Consider the following 15,752-nt stretch of genomic DNA (forward strand, 5'->3'; position numbering starts at 1 on the left):
TACATTCCACCACCAGTTTGTGTCATTCAATACCACACATGCAAGGTATATAAATGGATTTCTATTGAATTCTTTGCCCTAGGGCAAAAATCTTTCCACAGTCATTTAAATCTTCTTATCAGTGGCCTACAAGCAAGGTAAAATCCAGGCTTTTGCTCATGCATGCTAATAAGGGTCCACAGTGCTTTAGGACTTAGTGCCATCAAATATTAAAATTTCACATCACTACCAAACAGCTGTTACATATCTGATCTTGAAAAATATAATGGGCTATCATCTATACTTTAGGTGGATTTTTAAGTTTCATAAGTAATTAAACTACAGCTCACTGCACAGAATGTTACATAGGAATAAAAGTAATTAGTGTCTTAAAAAAAAAAAACCCACAAAGTTGGATGATCTATTTGTTTTTCATGATACTCCAATTTTAGCTATGGTCATTTAAAGCTCATCAGTAAAATCTTTCTACTAATTGTGATATTTAATTGAATATATTTTAAAACTATATCCACATAATTGGAAAAAAAGAGGATCGTCAGGGTAATGAAGTACTGCTGATTGAAATCAAAATAAAATTCTAGCCAAGAAGGGTTTGACTCAGACTATAATTTTGTGCATGCTGCAACTGAATGTTTCATTTCAGTTCTTTCTCCGAAGTTATTAAAAAAGACTAATCACCATGAGCATGTTTATACCAGTTATATATAGTAGTTATTTTCTTAAACATGAAAACAGTTCTCTCTACTTTCTTTTTAAATATTGTTTTTGTTATAGTTGGACACAATACCTTTATTACTTATTTATTTTTATGCGATGCAAAGGATCACCCCAGTGCTTCACCCCAGTGCTTCACCTGTGCTAGGCTAGCGCTTTACCATTGAGCCACAACCCCAGCCCCCCTCTACTCTTTGACTCTAATGAAAGTATTCAAGTGAGAGAGGCACATTGTTTTAAATTTTAAGAACCTGCATTCTATTGGATGGTAAAGCTAAAAAATTGGCCCTGAAAAACCTGTTTTGCTTTTTCTTTAGTGAATCCATTTGTTGTGTAATCACTCTACCTGGTTGTGGTACATAGCTTCACTTAGTTGCTCACTCTACTAAATACAAACATCTAAAAGAAATGTTTTTTGTTTTTTTTTTAAGAGAGAGAGAATTTTTAATATTTATTTTTTAGTTCTCGGCGGACACAACATCTTTGTTGGTATGTGGTGCTGAGGATCGAACCCGGGCCGCACGGGCCGCACGCATGCCAGGCAAGCCCGCTACTGCTTGAGCCACATCCCCAGCCCCTAAAAGAAATGTTTTGATCTCTACAAAATAAAACAAACTGATGAACCCCAGACCTTAATCTTTTTGAATTTTTCTATCATCAATGCCCCGTATCTGCTTTGTTGATTATTCTAGGCCCTCTAGTGTCTGGCACACAGTATGTTCTAAATGGTCAGCTGTCTTCCAAAAGTCGTCTGTCTTAGGAGAAGGCTCAATTGCACTCTCTCCTCTGACTCTGATATCCAGTTCAACATGGAGTCGAACCAGGTCCTCAGGTAGAAACTGTTCAGTGTCTAACTCTAAGCTCTAGGGTATCTCTCAAAATCTCACACCAGGATTATCGCCACAGGTGAAGGGATATCATACAGCAGCTGAAAATCTCTCTCATTGTGCCACTTCTTCTTCTTTTTTTTTTTTAAGTTGTAGATGAACACAATACCTTTATTGCAAGCGCTCTACCACTGAACTAAGCTACAACCCCAGCCCTCATTCTGCCACTTCTTATTCTCAAGATGCTCTATGAATCATAAGGCTTCCCATAACTGGGGCTGTTCTTAACTAAGAACATTTTCTGACTGATTAACATTTTCTATCCCAGTCTACTTCTAACACTTTAATGACTTTTTACATTTTTTAAGACAAATAATGTCCATTTCCTATGTAAAAATACTGCCAAAGTGGTTGCTAAAGTTTAAGGTGGACAAAGAGCAGTGAAGTTCAAAGAGTAAAAGTATGAATAAAGAAGGAATAATCAAGTAAAGTATTAGAGCAAGTCACCTTAGCTGTTCTTACTTAGGCTTGCTATTGTGGATGCCTCTTTAATGATGAAATACAATGTTAAATATATTCAGTTCCTTTTTTACCTGTTTCCATGTTGGGAATTGCTTGGTTTTGAAGAAGTAGGTACCTCTTGGAAATCAGTGAATGAGTCATCAAGGGATCCTGACTTAGAAGCATCTTGAAAATCCTGGAAGTCATCTTCTTCTGGCTTTCCCACCTAGATTTAGAAAGGACATTTAAATAGAAAGCATCAAATTGATAAAAATAAGTAAACAACAAATCTCCAATTGTCAACCTCAAAAAATGTGATTTAAATTTCTCAATTTATAGAAAGAAGACCAGTAGAGTAGAGAAAGGGGATTAGGGAGGGAGGGGGCAGGAGAAGTACTCAGAAATGGAATTGACAAAATCTTGTTATGTGCATGTATGGACATGTTATAATGAATTCCACTATTATTTATAATTATAATGCACCAACTTTAAAAAAAAATTTCTGTATTTATAACTACCTAATTTTAGAAGAGCACTTTGTGTGTGTGTGTTTGTGGTGTTAGGGATCACATGTTAGGCAAAGCACTCTACCAATGAACTATACCTCTAGCTCAGTAGAATACATTTTAGATATAACATCAACTCAAGTGCTTAAGGCAGGAATCCTATTTTGTATTTTTAGATACTTTCTAGTATAAATGGTAGAAGATTGACCAAAAAAGCTAATCTATACATTTTTTTAAAAAGCCTAATCATGGGGCTAGGGTTGTGGCTCAGTGGTGAAGCACTTGACTGGCATGTGAGAGGCACTGGATTTGATTCTCAGTATCACCTATAAATAAGTGAGTAAAATAAAAGTCCATCAACATCTAAAAAAAATTAAAAAAAAAAGAAAATAGCCTAATCAAACTTATTTGAGAGGCTGTCATCTTAAAAAACATTTTATGCATATTTTAAATTATAATAGTGATGCAAATATGGCATAACCCATCACATAAATTTATAAAGTAAACTGTAAACACTGGCTCCTCAGCCTACATTCCAGTAAAAAGTACTGTTAGAACAATAGGCTTATATGGTTCTATACTTTTTTTTTAAAGTAATTATATAACACAGACAACTTTCCATGAATATCTTTCATTTATTTTTAAATAAATAACTTGAGGCAGTAAGCTTTCAAATTAGACTAGTCTTGGTAAAAAAGATACAAGAGATCGTATAGTATTTCCACAAAATTCACAGGTGTGGAAAAAGGACTGCAAAGTTCACTTCAAAACACACACTCTGGAAGCAATCCCAGCATTCACTTATCCAAATGTCACACCTGTTTGTCCTTTGGTATGAGAACACAGACTGACCAATGCTGATGATCATTGCTAGAAATGAGCAACTGCCGAGGACGCTGGAAGGTGTTTCTGCAGGATTATCCAAGCTCTTAACACTTGTGATCTTTGCTTTAGCTTCCACTACAGAAAACAACAAAGACACTGAAAGCCAACCTGTCCTCCACCACCAGAACCTGCTGCTGGCCACTTCCAAAGCCATCTCATACCATTTGGAATTGATTGTGCTGTTTCTCTATCTTTGAAAAAATAAGTTTCACTTATTTTCTGTTGAAAGTTACAAGTGAGACAGAGGCATCCTGTCTTCTACCAGCACAGTGTCCATCCCAAACTGGTCAGTGCACTGCTTCACAGTGGCTAGTACATTCAGGAGCCGCTGGTCCACAGCGTCCAGGTGAGGATCAGAGAGCATGGGGGAGACAGGGTCATGGGCCATGGCAGATTTTAAGGCAGACTTTAGCACTCCATTCTTTAGGTAGTTCAGTCTGTTCTAGGTAGAAACCCTAATGATGCAGCACTGAGAGAAAGGGGTGAGAATTTTTCTCTCATCCAGCAAGGTTTCCGAGAGCTTCTGGCATTATCAAGAAGGATGAGCATACTAGTGACTTCACCATCTTGAAAGCTCTCATAGTGATTGGCATTGCCAATCAGGTAATCAAAGACAGAGGTGTCAATGATGTCCAAGAGGCGTGGGTCTGAGTCATATGGGGACGTTTTCTTCACAGTAACACAGTAGCTCTCATCATACTCCCACCTGGCCAATTTGCCTTCTTGGTAAGTCCTGCTCCAGGAGTGTCAGTGTTTCTGCAGAGGCCACACATTTGGAAGCCAAAGCATCACAGATCCCTCCATTGTGTCTCCATCTTCACAAACTGGCTCTGTTTCTCAGCAGTAGTAGCACTTCCCATAGAAACAAGTATTGTTTCCTATAGCTAGGAAGGTGCTCAACAGCTGCTCCGCAGCAACAGGCTTGATCTGTCCGTAGATTAACAAACTGCCAACCACCAAGGAGGCTTGGCAGAAACCCCGAATCCTGTCTAAATGAAAGGCTGCTACCTCTGCATTGTGTCTATCATAACCAGCATATGGCTCCCCTTCCACCACATAGTCTCGCCTACACTGCTTAGGTTTGAAGACAACTTTCTGTCCTCCTTCAAGTATCAGTAAGGCTTTCAGCTCTGTCCCTTTATAACCTACATCGGCTTTAATGATTTTCTTGGTGGCCATGGCATGCATGATTGCTCCCAGCTCTGGTGTCTCTTCAGGAAACACTTTTCAGGGTACCACCCCCTGGGCTGCAATCTCCCTGGTGACTGCAAGGTGTGGTCCAGCTTGGGTGCCAGCTCTACCCGCAAGCCATCATTTGGTGAAAAGCCCTCTGGTCCTCCTGGTTGGCAGCTGATGTATCTAAGTTGTCTATCAGGAAAATTTTGGTGAAGATAAAGATGACAAGGAGTATTACTAAGAGCATGACTCGCTGCTTAAGTTTCATGGTGACCCTTTTCTTTCTCCCCTAACCCACTCTCTTGCTTATTAAGGAGAGCAGGTGGTGATGGTCAGCAAGGAGATTCCATGATTACACACACTCGTCCATTTCTTCACTGGAGTGCCTCCTGTCAATTCCCGTCAAGCCCTACGCTCACTCCATGGTCGTCCGCGCCGTGCGGTGAAGTACAGTGAAGTGCAGTGAAGTGCAGTGAAGTGCAGTGAAGTGCGTGCAGTGTGGCCTGGCTGTCCCCGCTGGGGAGGGGCAGCACACGCAGCTCTCACTGCCCCCAGCTGCCGCCAGCACTGTGGCTCCTTGGACAATCAGCTTTTCTACTGTTTTATTCTAACAATATTATAACAAATATCCCTTTACTCATAACTCAAAAAACCCTTGTAATATTAGTGACTTGACAGGAGGATCTCAAGTTCAAGGCCAGTGTCAGTAACTTAATGAGACTTTCAGTAACTTAGCAAGACAACATCTCAAAATAAAAAGGACTAGAGATGTAGCCCAGTGGTAAAGCACCCCAGGTTCGATCTCCTGTACCAAAAACAAGTGAACAAGGGTTAGGGTTAGGGTTAGGGTTAGGGCTCAGTGGTAGAGTGCTTATCTAGCATGTGTGAGGCAGTGGGTTCAACTCTCAGCAGCACATATAAAAACAGACCTTAACAACTAAAAAAAATTAAAAAAAAAAAAGTGAACAAGCAAAACAAAACTCAAACATCTTAATGCTTAATAAATTTCCTTGTGGTTTTAAATAATGAAAAGTTAAAACCTGTCTAGATGCACTTTCTGTGATTATTTGGAATACACAGCTTCTTCACTTACCTGATTTGCTGAGTAAGTTGACATGAAGCCACTAGGAGCCGGGGCTGCAGCTCCACCCACTGGTCCAACAAGGTTAATACCCATGACTGGCTGTCCAAGGCTGAGGGGCATGGAGCCAGCAGGGCCTGCAGGTAGCACAGTTGGTTGACTCACCGGGGTAGGCAGTGTCATAGGAAAACCACTTAAAGTTGGAATAGGAGCAGCTGGGAACTGATTTAAAGTATCAGGACTCAGGGCAGGAACACCCCTCTATATGGAACAGGAAGAAAAGGGACACATTTTAGGGGATTACAAACCACAATTTATATTTGGTAAAGAGAGACCTAAAGGTAAAACCTGAAGTCTTGGGCTGGGGTTGTGGCTTAGTAGTAGAGCACTTGCCTAGCAAGTGCGAGGCACTGGTTTGATCCTCAGCACCACATAAAAATAAATACATAAAATAAAGGTATTGTGTTCATCTACAACAACAACAAAAAACAAACCCTGAAGTCTTCATATTGTTTTCACTTTCTTTTTCTGATTCCCAAAACTCATGAATTTGATACAAGAAAATAAGTAACAAGGGTAATGTAAACCTAATATTCAGCAAAAAAGTGGCTAACACTCATTAATTCCAATATTTTCCCTTTCTGACAAGTTCAGTTAATTTGCTATCATCAAATAATTTTAAATAATTTTATAAGAAAAACTATTACCAGACTTAGACTACTTTATCCGTACCAAAGGAATTTTGTAAAAAGACTTTGAAGGACAGAGAGAGTAATTTGTCCACCTATTATCAACTTTCAAGTTTAAAAGGAATAGAGTGAGGCCAGAGAGTATTCATACATTACATAGTCCTTAAACAAAAGATTATGCTAATATGTGCACCACATGAACTGAACATTTTTGAAGTACAGTACATTAAAAATTATCTACATTTTAGTGTACAAGGAGTTCTACAAGGATAGTTAAAAAGGATTAATATTCTTTCAATTTATATTTACAAGTTTATTTGAGTCATCTTAAACATCACCTACCTGTGTCACTGCTATCATGGCAAGAACAGTATAAAGTTCTTCTTTAGTAAGTTTGCCAGGTGTAGTTCGATTAGCTAAGGCCCATATCTGTCCAAGAGTTTCCCTGGGAAGTCCAGATGACATCAGAATGGGATAAAGTTTAGCAGTATCTATTCCAGTTGGAGTCATTGTGGTTTCTAAAATTTTCTTATAGGCATCTAGTAGAGGAAAAAACAGATTATAAATGTAAACATATTATAAGTGATCAATTCTTTTTTTGTCATTGTTGGTGTACAATAATAATCTTAAATCAAACTGTTTTAATAGAGTTGAAGCCACATCAGAGTCTGAATAGCTATCAAGAAATTCAAGTGGGACTATCTAACAATTAGGGTATGGAGCTCAGAAGAAATGAGGCTTGGTGCTAAAGCTAAAAATTTAGGGCTGAAGGTAACAAAACATCTCATAATTTAGTAGAAGACTGTAACGATGTTTTTGTATTTTTCTGGATAAAAACAACATACAAAGATGAATGTGCTATAAGCAGATGCTTTGGACTTTAAAAAAGAAGAATCTGTAAGTGATGCTGGTGGAAACAGTTTAAACATAGCAATGGGAAAAAAGAATAACACCAACACCACCTTTCTCTTGGCCCAGTGAATCAGAGGCTATGAAAGAAACACCACTGGAGAAGATGCTGTGGAAATACAGTCTTCAAGGAAAAACCCAGTTGTAGTTAAAGTGATAAAACAGAACCAGTGTTTGAAAAAAGGGAGAGACTGCTGATGAGTTTTTCACAATCACATGGGTTTTCAAAGGACAAAGTAGAAAAGGCCTTTAGAGATAGGGTGACCAATCAAGGATAAAGAATACCAACACTGGCCAGGTGTGGTAGTACACACCTATAATCCCAGTGACTTCAGAGACCCAGGTAGGAGGATTGCAAGTTTGAGGCCAGCCTCAGTAACTTACAGCAACTTAGCAAGGGCCCTAAGCTACTTAGTAAGATTCTGTCTCAAAATAAAAAAGAAATAAGGGCTCAGTAGTTAGCAGCCTGGGGTTGGATCAGTACCAAAAAAAAAAAAAAAAAAAAGGCAATATTACATGGGACATACTAACACTAAACAATTATTTGCTGTATATCTGAAATTCAAATTTAACCAAACATCCTGTATGTTGTATGTTAAATCTGGCAGGCCTAGTTAGAGGAATTGATGGAAATGAAAGTCAGTAGGGCTAAGAGAGGCAGAGAAAAATGTTTAAAACAAAAACTTTACACCTAGGATCATAAATATGAATATGGGGGGCTGGGACTATAGTTGAAGAGTGCTTGCCTTGTATAATTTGCACTGGGTTTGATCCTCAGCACCACATAACAATATACAAATAAAATAAAGGCATGCTGTCCATCTACAACAACAACAAAATTTTTTTTTCAAAAAATGGATATGGATTACAAGTTAGTAGATTGGCAATAAAACCACATATTTTGGTACTGGGGTTGTGGCTCAGTGGCATAGTACTTGCCTAGCATGTGTGAGACACTGGGTTCGATCCTCAGCACCACATAAAAAAATAAACAAAATTAAGGTATCATCTACAACTAAAAAATTTTTTTAAAAAACACATTTTAACTAAGAAAGTATGTGTATATGTTTAGAAGGAGGAGAAAAAAAGAAATGAGCTCGCAGAAAATGGATAAAACTAAAAAATATTCAAAATCTCATTGCTTTTTGGGAGGAGGGCTTAAAGAAAGAGGAAGAGAAAAAGACACAAAATGGGTAATTGAAAGAAAACTTATTATTTTTATGTAAAATAGAGACCCCATTTTAAAAATAATTAACCTTTTAATTTTTGATTATGTCATTGTAATACAGACATTACCAAATTTCTTGCAAAAATAAGTTCAGCTACAGAACTCTTGCATGAATTTTATTTAATCAAATGAAGAACAATTTTAGCCAACCCAGAAAACTTAAGATCTAATGAAAGCTATCTTTAGCTTCAAGGTGTTGGCAAAATAAATTCAACAAGTTACAGTGTATTAGGATTAACATATGCTGCTGTAATAGTCATTAATTTATGCATATCAGTCATGGCTAAAAATGACCATTTCCTTAGTTCAACTGAGTACTACTACAACATGCAGTTTAGTAGGCCTTTTTTTTTAATGCTAAGCAGTAATAATACACAAAAAGGAAAAAGTAAACAGCAATAAAAAAGAGATGCCACCCTGTCTTTTACTTCATATAGTATCACATAACAAAGAATATTTAAAAATATTAACTAATCACTGAGAATATAGAATATGACATTGAATATATTCGTGTAGTTCTTGGTAAGTTATTGATAACCTCTGAAATAAATATTTGACAATGTCTTTAAAAGATAACTAAAGAAAGATTTTAGAAATAAAAGTATATTATAGTCAATAAAATATTAAAAAGCAAAATATTTCTCTTTCATTTATATAATTACTCTATCAATCTGAAATATTGATCTATTGAATTTTCTATACTCTTTCTGGAAAAAAAAAAGAGAAAAGTGACAACTCCTTCTGCATATTTTGCAAATACTTACAACTACATCTATGATATTTAAAGCAAAATATTCAGATGGTAAAGAGGCTTTTTTACCTGGGACCAAACTCTCATTGTAAATCCAAGGAGGCATTCTGGGCTGAACAGGATCCTGTGAAGGAAACACTCCCACACCTAGAAAATAAGGAACATTAATGTATATAATGGTCCATGAGAAGGTGGGAAAATGACATTGAGTGATGACTTTTTATAAAGAACACTGTCTGGAGACACTAGAAAAAAGTCACCAATACAACTGAAGTATTTGGTTTCTTTTGTTTTTTCTTTTCTTTTATGTACTGGGGATGGAACCCAGGGGCACTCTATCACTGAGCTATATATATAGCCCCAGCCCTTTTCATTTTTAGACAGGATCTCACTAAGTTGCTAAGGCTAGTCTTAAACTTGCAATCCTCCTGTCTCAGCCTCCCAAGTCACTGGGATTACAAGCATGCACCACTGTGTCCAGCAAGTGTTTGGTTTCTAAACAACTCTTACACAGTAACTGCGTCCTAAAGAGTAAATTAAAGAAAAGCTAACATGTACTGAATCAATATTCTAAATCATGAGGCTTGAACCATTTCATATTTTTATAACTTAAAGGAAAAAAATGATTGATGATAGTTTAAAATTATACATGTAAAAATTTAATTGCCTAAGTTTACTTGCAGCTTTTTATAAATGACTTTTTTTTTTAAAATGATTACTGATGATTGAACCTAGGGGCTCCTGGCCAAGGAGCCCTTCTTGTTTACTGAAACAGGGTCTTGTTAAGTTGTTCAGGAGCATCTTGAACTTACAATCCTTCTGTTTCAGCCTCCTAAGAAGCTGGGATTTAGGTGAATGCCACTGTGCCCAACCTGATTTTTTTAAAACCTGAATACAACATTGCTGCATTAGATATATAGGATTTGGAGATATTTGTACTATTCAGTAAAGTATCCTCTAAAAGTCTGCTTTCAGGGCTGCCACATTCTAATTTATCTCTGAAGATTAAATAAAAAAAATTTTAAGTTCTGTCTGTGTGTGTGTGTATGTAATGTGCACGTACTGGGGATGGACTGAACTCAAGGCATTGTGCATGCTAGTCAAGTGCTCTAATACTGAGTTATATCCCCAGCCTCCAAATTTAGATCTTTTAGGCAGCAATGCATATAATTTCAAGGAACACAAAACTATACTTTCATTGGTGACTTTTCCAGTTCCAACTCTTTGATCTTTGTGGAAGAACAGAAATTGTAAAGGGAAAAATAGAGAATTTTTGTCAGACAAAAGGAAAGGAAATTTTAACAGGAATGATTCAGATTAAGAAAACTGGTTATCAAAATCATTTTTTGAAAAGGAATAATACAATGTGTTGAAAGAATTCAGAGCAAAAACTTAGGGGTTAATTGAAGAAAGGATTGCATTAAATATATTTTAAGCAAACTTTTAATTGGCAAAATCAAGCAGCATTCATTTTAAGATTAATGCTTAAGGTGTTAGCAGCTGAGCGACATTTGGTTAAACAATTTTCTTGCTTTGTGAGCTCACCACTTTCGTCAATTGACAGGTTTTGGTCTGAAGTCTTTTCTGCCTCTGTAGTGGTGGTACCACTTATATATCCATCTACAGCACCCCCGTTATTGGCTGTTAAACTGGAATGGTTCTTACTGGAACCTGGGCCTACAGCTTTGTGCCCAACTTCAGAAGTATTTAATTTAATTTGTTCCTGCTCAGGTGTACTTATATCACAAGATATTAGGAGCTTCTCCTCCAAGGAAGGGCCTAAACAAACAGTATGAAGGATTATTTGTACAGACCTGCATATTTCTCATCTTTTCAATCATCCCTTTCCACCCCAATATTCTAAAGGGAAAACCCTGCCACATACAAAGTAAACTTAGACATAATTCAATAGCCACCCATTTGTATAGGACTTGAGAGACTACAGACTTTAGAAAACTTAAACATAGTTATCTAATCTGATTCTCAAGAATTCTGAGATAGTAGGTAAACAGTGTAGCAGAAGCCACTACTTAGAAATCTGGCAACCTACAAGACATAGACACTTTCACTAACTACTGGGAAGGTCTCAAGCTGGGAGCATCATCTCCAGGTCTGTTTTCCTATCTGTCAAATGAGAAAGTCTAGACTAAGTACAAGCTTGCCAAGATTCCTCCCAGCACTATACCATTTCAAGACAGAGTGCGTAGCTACCCCCTTTATTTCATAGGTGATAAAAACTGAGGTACAGACTGTTTAAAGACTTGTCTAAGGACAAACTGATAGTAAATGAACAAACATCCCAAGCCTCTGCCTCCAGTGCTGTCACTGAACCAGAAAGAGCACTTTCTAAAGGAGTGTTCCCAAGCTCATGATCTTAAGACAATGATATTGATGATTTTTCCCAAACAAAAGAGTAATGCTAAGAAATGAACTTGTTTTTAAAGTTTTAAGGTGGTTTAAACTTTTTCTACTTTAGTAGCAAAATGTTTTAAATTACTTTTCTGGCATGTGAAGACACTAGAACTAAAAAATCAAGACTCTTATTTTAGTGAATTTCAACAGTACTCATAGATTTGTGTACATGTCTCTTTGCAAAACACCACTGTATCATTATTCGGTAACAGAAACAAATTATCCTAGAATAGCTTAAGAATATTTTCATTAATACTGCTAGGAGTTACCTGCTTTCTGCACATTGTGTGAGGCTGAAGCAGTAGAGAAAAAAGGAATTTGCCCAGGGACACCATGTAAGGCAAAAGACACTGGAATCTGACCTGGAGGGAGAGGCTGTGCCCCGGCCTTCTGAGTAAGCAACTGGGCAAGTGGGGTGGTGGGATGTAAAGACTGAAAGGGCTGGGCTGCGGAAGAAGGCCCACATGTGGGAACTTCAACCGGCCCCTGCATAAAGTCACTGAATTCTTCTTCATCAAGAAAGGCAGGTGATGGGGAGACAGTTTTAGTAGAATGAGATGAGGTGGGACAATCTGCAAAATGGAAAATGGCAATGAAATGTACAGATATGAAAATCCACAGAAAAAGAAATTAAGGTGTAGTACAATTCCAAAAGAATACAATGAAATATGAATAGTGGAGGTGAATAAAAAATAACAAGTAGTAACAGTCAAGTGGAACTATACAACACATGCAAAACACTTTGATGTCTATGCACAATTTGTCTTTTTAAAAGGAAATTTTATAGGTAACTTGCATTTTGTCCAAAAATGGATAAAAAATAAAACTCAAAATCTCCTTCTTTCATTAGGTGAGTACTAATTGCTTTTGCTTACCCAAGACCACTAATAAATTTACATCAAAGTGGTAAATACTTTTGAAATCCAAATGATCTATTTATCTGGATCCTTCAAACCAATGTATATCTTATATCAGAAAAAAACCTACCTATACCCTGCCAAAAACATTCTGATGTTTACATTTTGTTATTTAGAAAGAAATTCAGTAATAATCACACAATACAAACTTGTAATTTTTATATCATGCCTGATCTATACTTTGCAAAGATCACATTTCAGTAAAATGATCATATGAGAAATGAATATTACAGAAGCCAAGAACACTAAACACATTATTAAGGTGATATTTTCTTAAATATCACCTTAAAAAGCATTAAAACTTAGATACCACAAAGTGTTGAATGAAACAACAGTCAACTTAGAAAGTAAACTTTAACTGAGGTCTATATTTAAAAGATCTTTGAAACTAAAGGACAAAAACATTACTGTGGCTTTTTATCACTAAATGTGACATTTCAATTTAGGGAATAAATCAGCTCTACAGGGGCTACATTTAACCTAACGCTCATTAATAATACTATTTTAATGTTGCTTCACCTGTTTTTTTTTTTTTCTGGTACCAGGGATTGAATCCAAGAGCACTTAATAAATGAGCCACATCTTCAGCCCTTTTTTAAAAATTTTATTTAAAGACAGGGTCTCGCTAAGTTGCCTATGGCTTTGCTAATTTGCTGAGCCTGGCTTTGAACTTATAATCCTCTTGCCTCAGCCTACTGAGCCACTGGGATTACAGGCGTGCGCCACAGTGCCCAGCAGTTGCTTCAGATTTTTATACATTTTTAGTAAATATTTTAATTATTACTAAATATTAAAGCAATTACTTATAGATAATCTTTTTTTAATAGCTCTCATCTGAAATATGGGGACATTAAATGATTACTCCCTCTCTTTGGGGTCAATCTGGAAGCACTGAAGGTTCTATGAAAGATGCAAAATGAATATGCAAAATTACTGCCATACATAGCCAATTTTGTCTAAAAAAGAAAAAAGCCACACATTGAATCCCAGTCTTCCCAACAATGGTTATCAAGAATATAGATTTAGATTCTCAATTTAGGTTCTCAGCTACTTTGAATATTTTTTAAATGTACCCTAGCTATTTACTAGCAATATGCATCGAAGGCTAAACCAATGTTTCTTTGCATTTGGTTGCAATTATGTTAATTACTGTAGATATTTTGGCTCATAAAATCAGGCAGCTATATATATTATTAATAAGAATTATTAAAAGTTTCATAATATAGTTAGTTTATTCAATATTTTAAGTTAAAAAGTCTATGGGGAAAAAATTAAAAGATGGCTTTGGTGGTAAAACAGTTGGAAGTCTTCTTATATACTTTAGTCCTAGTTTTAAAACCCTAACTTGAGAAGTTTTGGAATCTCCCTGGGCTTGCTTCAGAATACTCTTTTTCCAGTGAACTAGAAATTGTTAATGGCAAATATGTTGACAGAATCCAGAGATTTGAACAGCAAAACACCAATTTATTACTTAACAGTGAGCCTTCCTCTTTGTCAATACTTATTGTTAAAACTATAGCTGGATGCTGAAAATGGCATTTTATATGGACAGCACATTGTTAATCTAACAGCTATCATTCCTCTCTGCCTGCCTTTCTTTTATCCAAGTTCAGTTCCATGCCAGTTTTTAGTATTAATTTCTGATGTCTGTTTTGTTTCAATGCTATGCCAAGGTCTATTTCTAAACTACTTCTTACTGATATATTTGGCTTTTTAAGTTACGGTTTCCTTTGCGAATCTCAATCTGATTGCTAATACCTATCCTCTTTTGAATCTTGGTGTATAAGTTTATATAGGGACATATTTTTGCAACAGAATCTAGGCACACACTCTAACCCAAGAAATTAGTAGAAAGAGTAAAAGCTGTCCCGGAAAACCAAGAATTGAAAGCAATGCTGATATCAGATTATTCTCTCCTGATACCCCATATAAGAGGTACCATAATATAAGGAGTTAAGATAAAATTTAATAATCCTTAACACTTTAAAATAATACTTCCTTGGTTGGCTGAATGGTTTTATGAAAACTCTTCACCTATTAATGATATGTTATTTTTGAAATTAGCAGATGTCAAAATATTGTATTTTTAATACAATATTGTAAAAGGTTGTAATGACAATTATGCACAGAAAAGACTCATTTCAACTGCTAAATGTTCAAAGCAATAACAAAAAACCAAAAGCATCTTTTTAACCTGCTCTAAATAGGTACTTTTTTGCTTATCTAATGATAAAAACTTCAGAGAAATTTACTAAAGAAATCTTTCATAAGGAGTATCATTAAACTCATGACTTTTTTAAAAAAATGGAGCATTTGAAGAATTTGCAATCTGCAACACTGAACATAAAATCTGAACTAGCTCATAAAAAAGTAAAATTATAGTAAAACAATGAGGATGAAAGTATAAACTTTATTACATTTGCTTTGAGTGAATAGATTTTGCTAGTGTTAACATATTCATTCATATATAAAAGATCTGATTTACAATAAAGTTGTCATATTGACATTTAACTAGAAGACAAAAAGGTTTTTATTCCTACCAAGACAGTTGTTATCTAGACTGGATCCTTTAAGCCACTGTAAAGTTTTCTTCCTTTCTTTTTTCTTTTTTTTCTTTTTGGCAGTGCTAGGGATCAAATTGAGGGCCTCGCAAATGGTAGATTAACTCTCTGCTACAGAGCTACATTACCAGCCCAAGGCAGCATGGACACTAAAACATCCACATCTGTACTTAGATTGAAGGCAAAGTCTAGCATTCGCTTCACACATACATAATAGTCAATTAAACACAGAAAGACTCTAAGTTTTTTCCAAGAAAGAAAATATTAATACTTCTTAAAACTACCTGGTTTCTTGGGGTGCGATGCTGGAGTAGGATGCATCTTAGCATCTCTGGAAAACCCATCTAAGTTTCCTTTTATGGCTTCCAAAGCATCATCTCTACTCTTCTCTCCTGTCTAAGAAACAACAAATGTACGTTATTTCTTCACTTATCTCTCTTTGCCTAAATCCTCCAAGATTAAAGGAAAAAACACAGATATTAGTCTATTTTCAATATTCTTTTTAAAAAATATTTATTTTTTAGTTGTAGTCGGACACAATACCTTTATTTCACTTATTTATTTTTATGTGGTGCTGAGGATCAAACCAAGGGTC

At 36.0% G+C, this 15,752-nt stretch overlaps 1 protein-coding gene and 1 pseudogene across 20 annotated transcripts in view; both read right to left on the bottom strand.

The window, feature by feature from the left end:
- The window catches only part of Synrg (synergin gamma), a 69,846-nt gene that overhangs the window by 38,583 nt on the left and 15,511 nt on the right, over nt 1-15,752 (bottom strand). For 6 of the 20 annotated variants that reach the window (XM_078042401.1, XM_078042407.1, XM_078042406.1 and 3 more), the window contains exons 6-12: nt 15,442-15,553; nt 11,949-12,251; nt 10,813-11,046; nt 9,337-9,414; nt 6,722-6,918; nt 5,703-5,951; nt 2,135-2,268 (exon numbers count right to left, since the gene is read on the bottom strand). In XM_078042401.1, the coding sequence (XP_077898527.1) occupies nt 2,135-2,268; nt 5,703-5,951; nt 6,722-6,918; nt 9,337-9,414; nt 10,813-11,046; nt 11,949-12,251; nt 15,442-15,553 (1,307 nt within the window). The remainder of the gene's footprint in view (nt 1-2,134; nt 2,269-5,702; nt 5,952-6,721; nt 6,919-9,336; nt 9,415-10,812; nt 11,047-11,948; nt 12,252-15,441; nt 15,554-15,752) is intronic. The other 14 variants (XM_078042418.1, XM_078042413.1, XM_078042415.1 and 11 more) reach the window with 5 other exon arrangements.
- On the bottom strand, nt 3,164-5,691 carry LOC101970028 (glycosaminoglycan xylosylkinase pseudogene; annotated as a pseudogene).

This window comes from Ictidomys tridecemlineatus, chromosome 3, assembly GCF_052094955.1.
Source record: "Ictidomys tridecemlineatus isolate mIctTri1 chromosome 3, mIctTri1.hap1, whole genome shotgun sequence".
NCBI lineage: Eukaryota > Metazoa > Chordata > Mammalia > Rodentia > Sciuridae > Ictidomys > Ictidomys tridecemlineatus.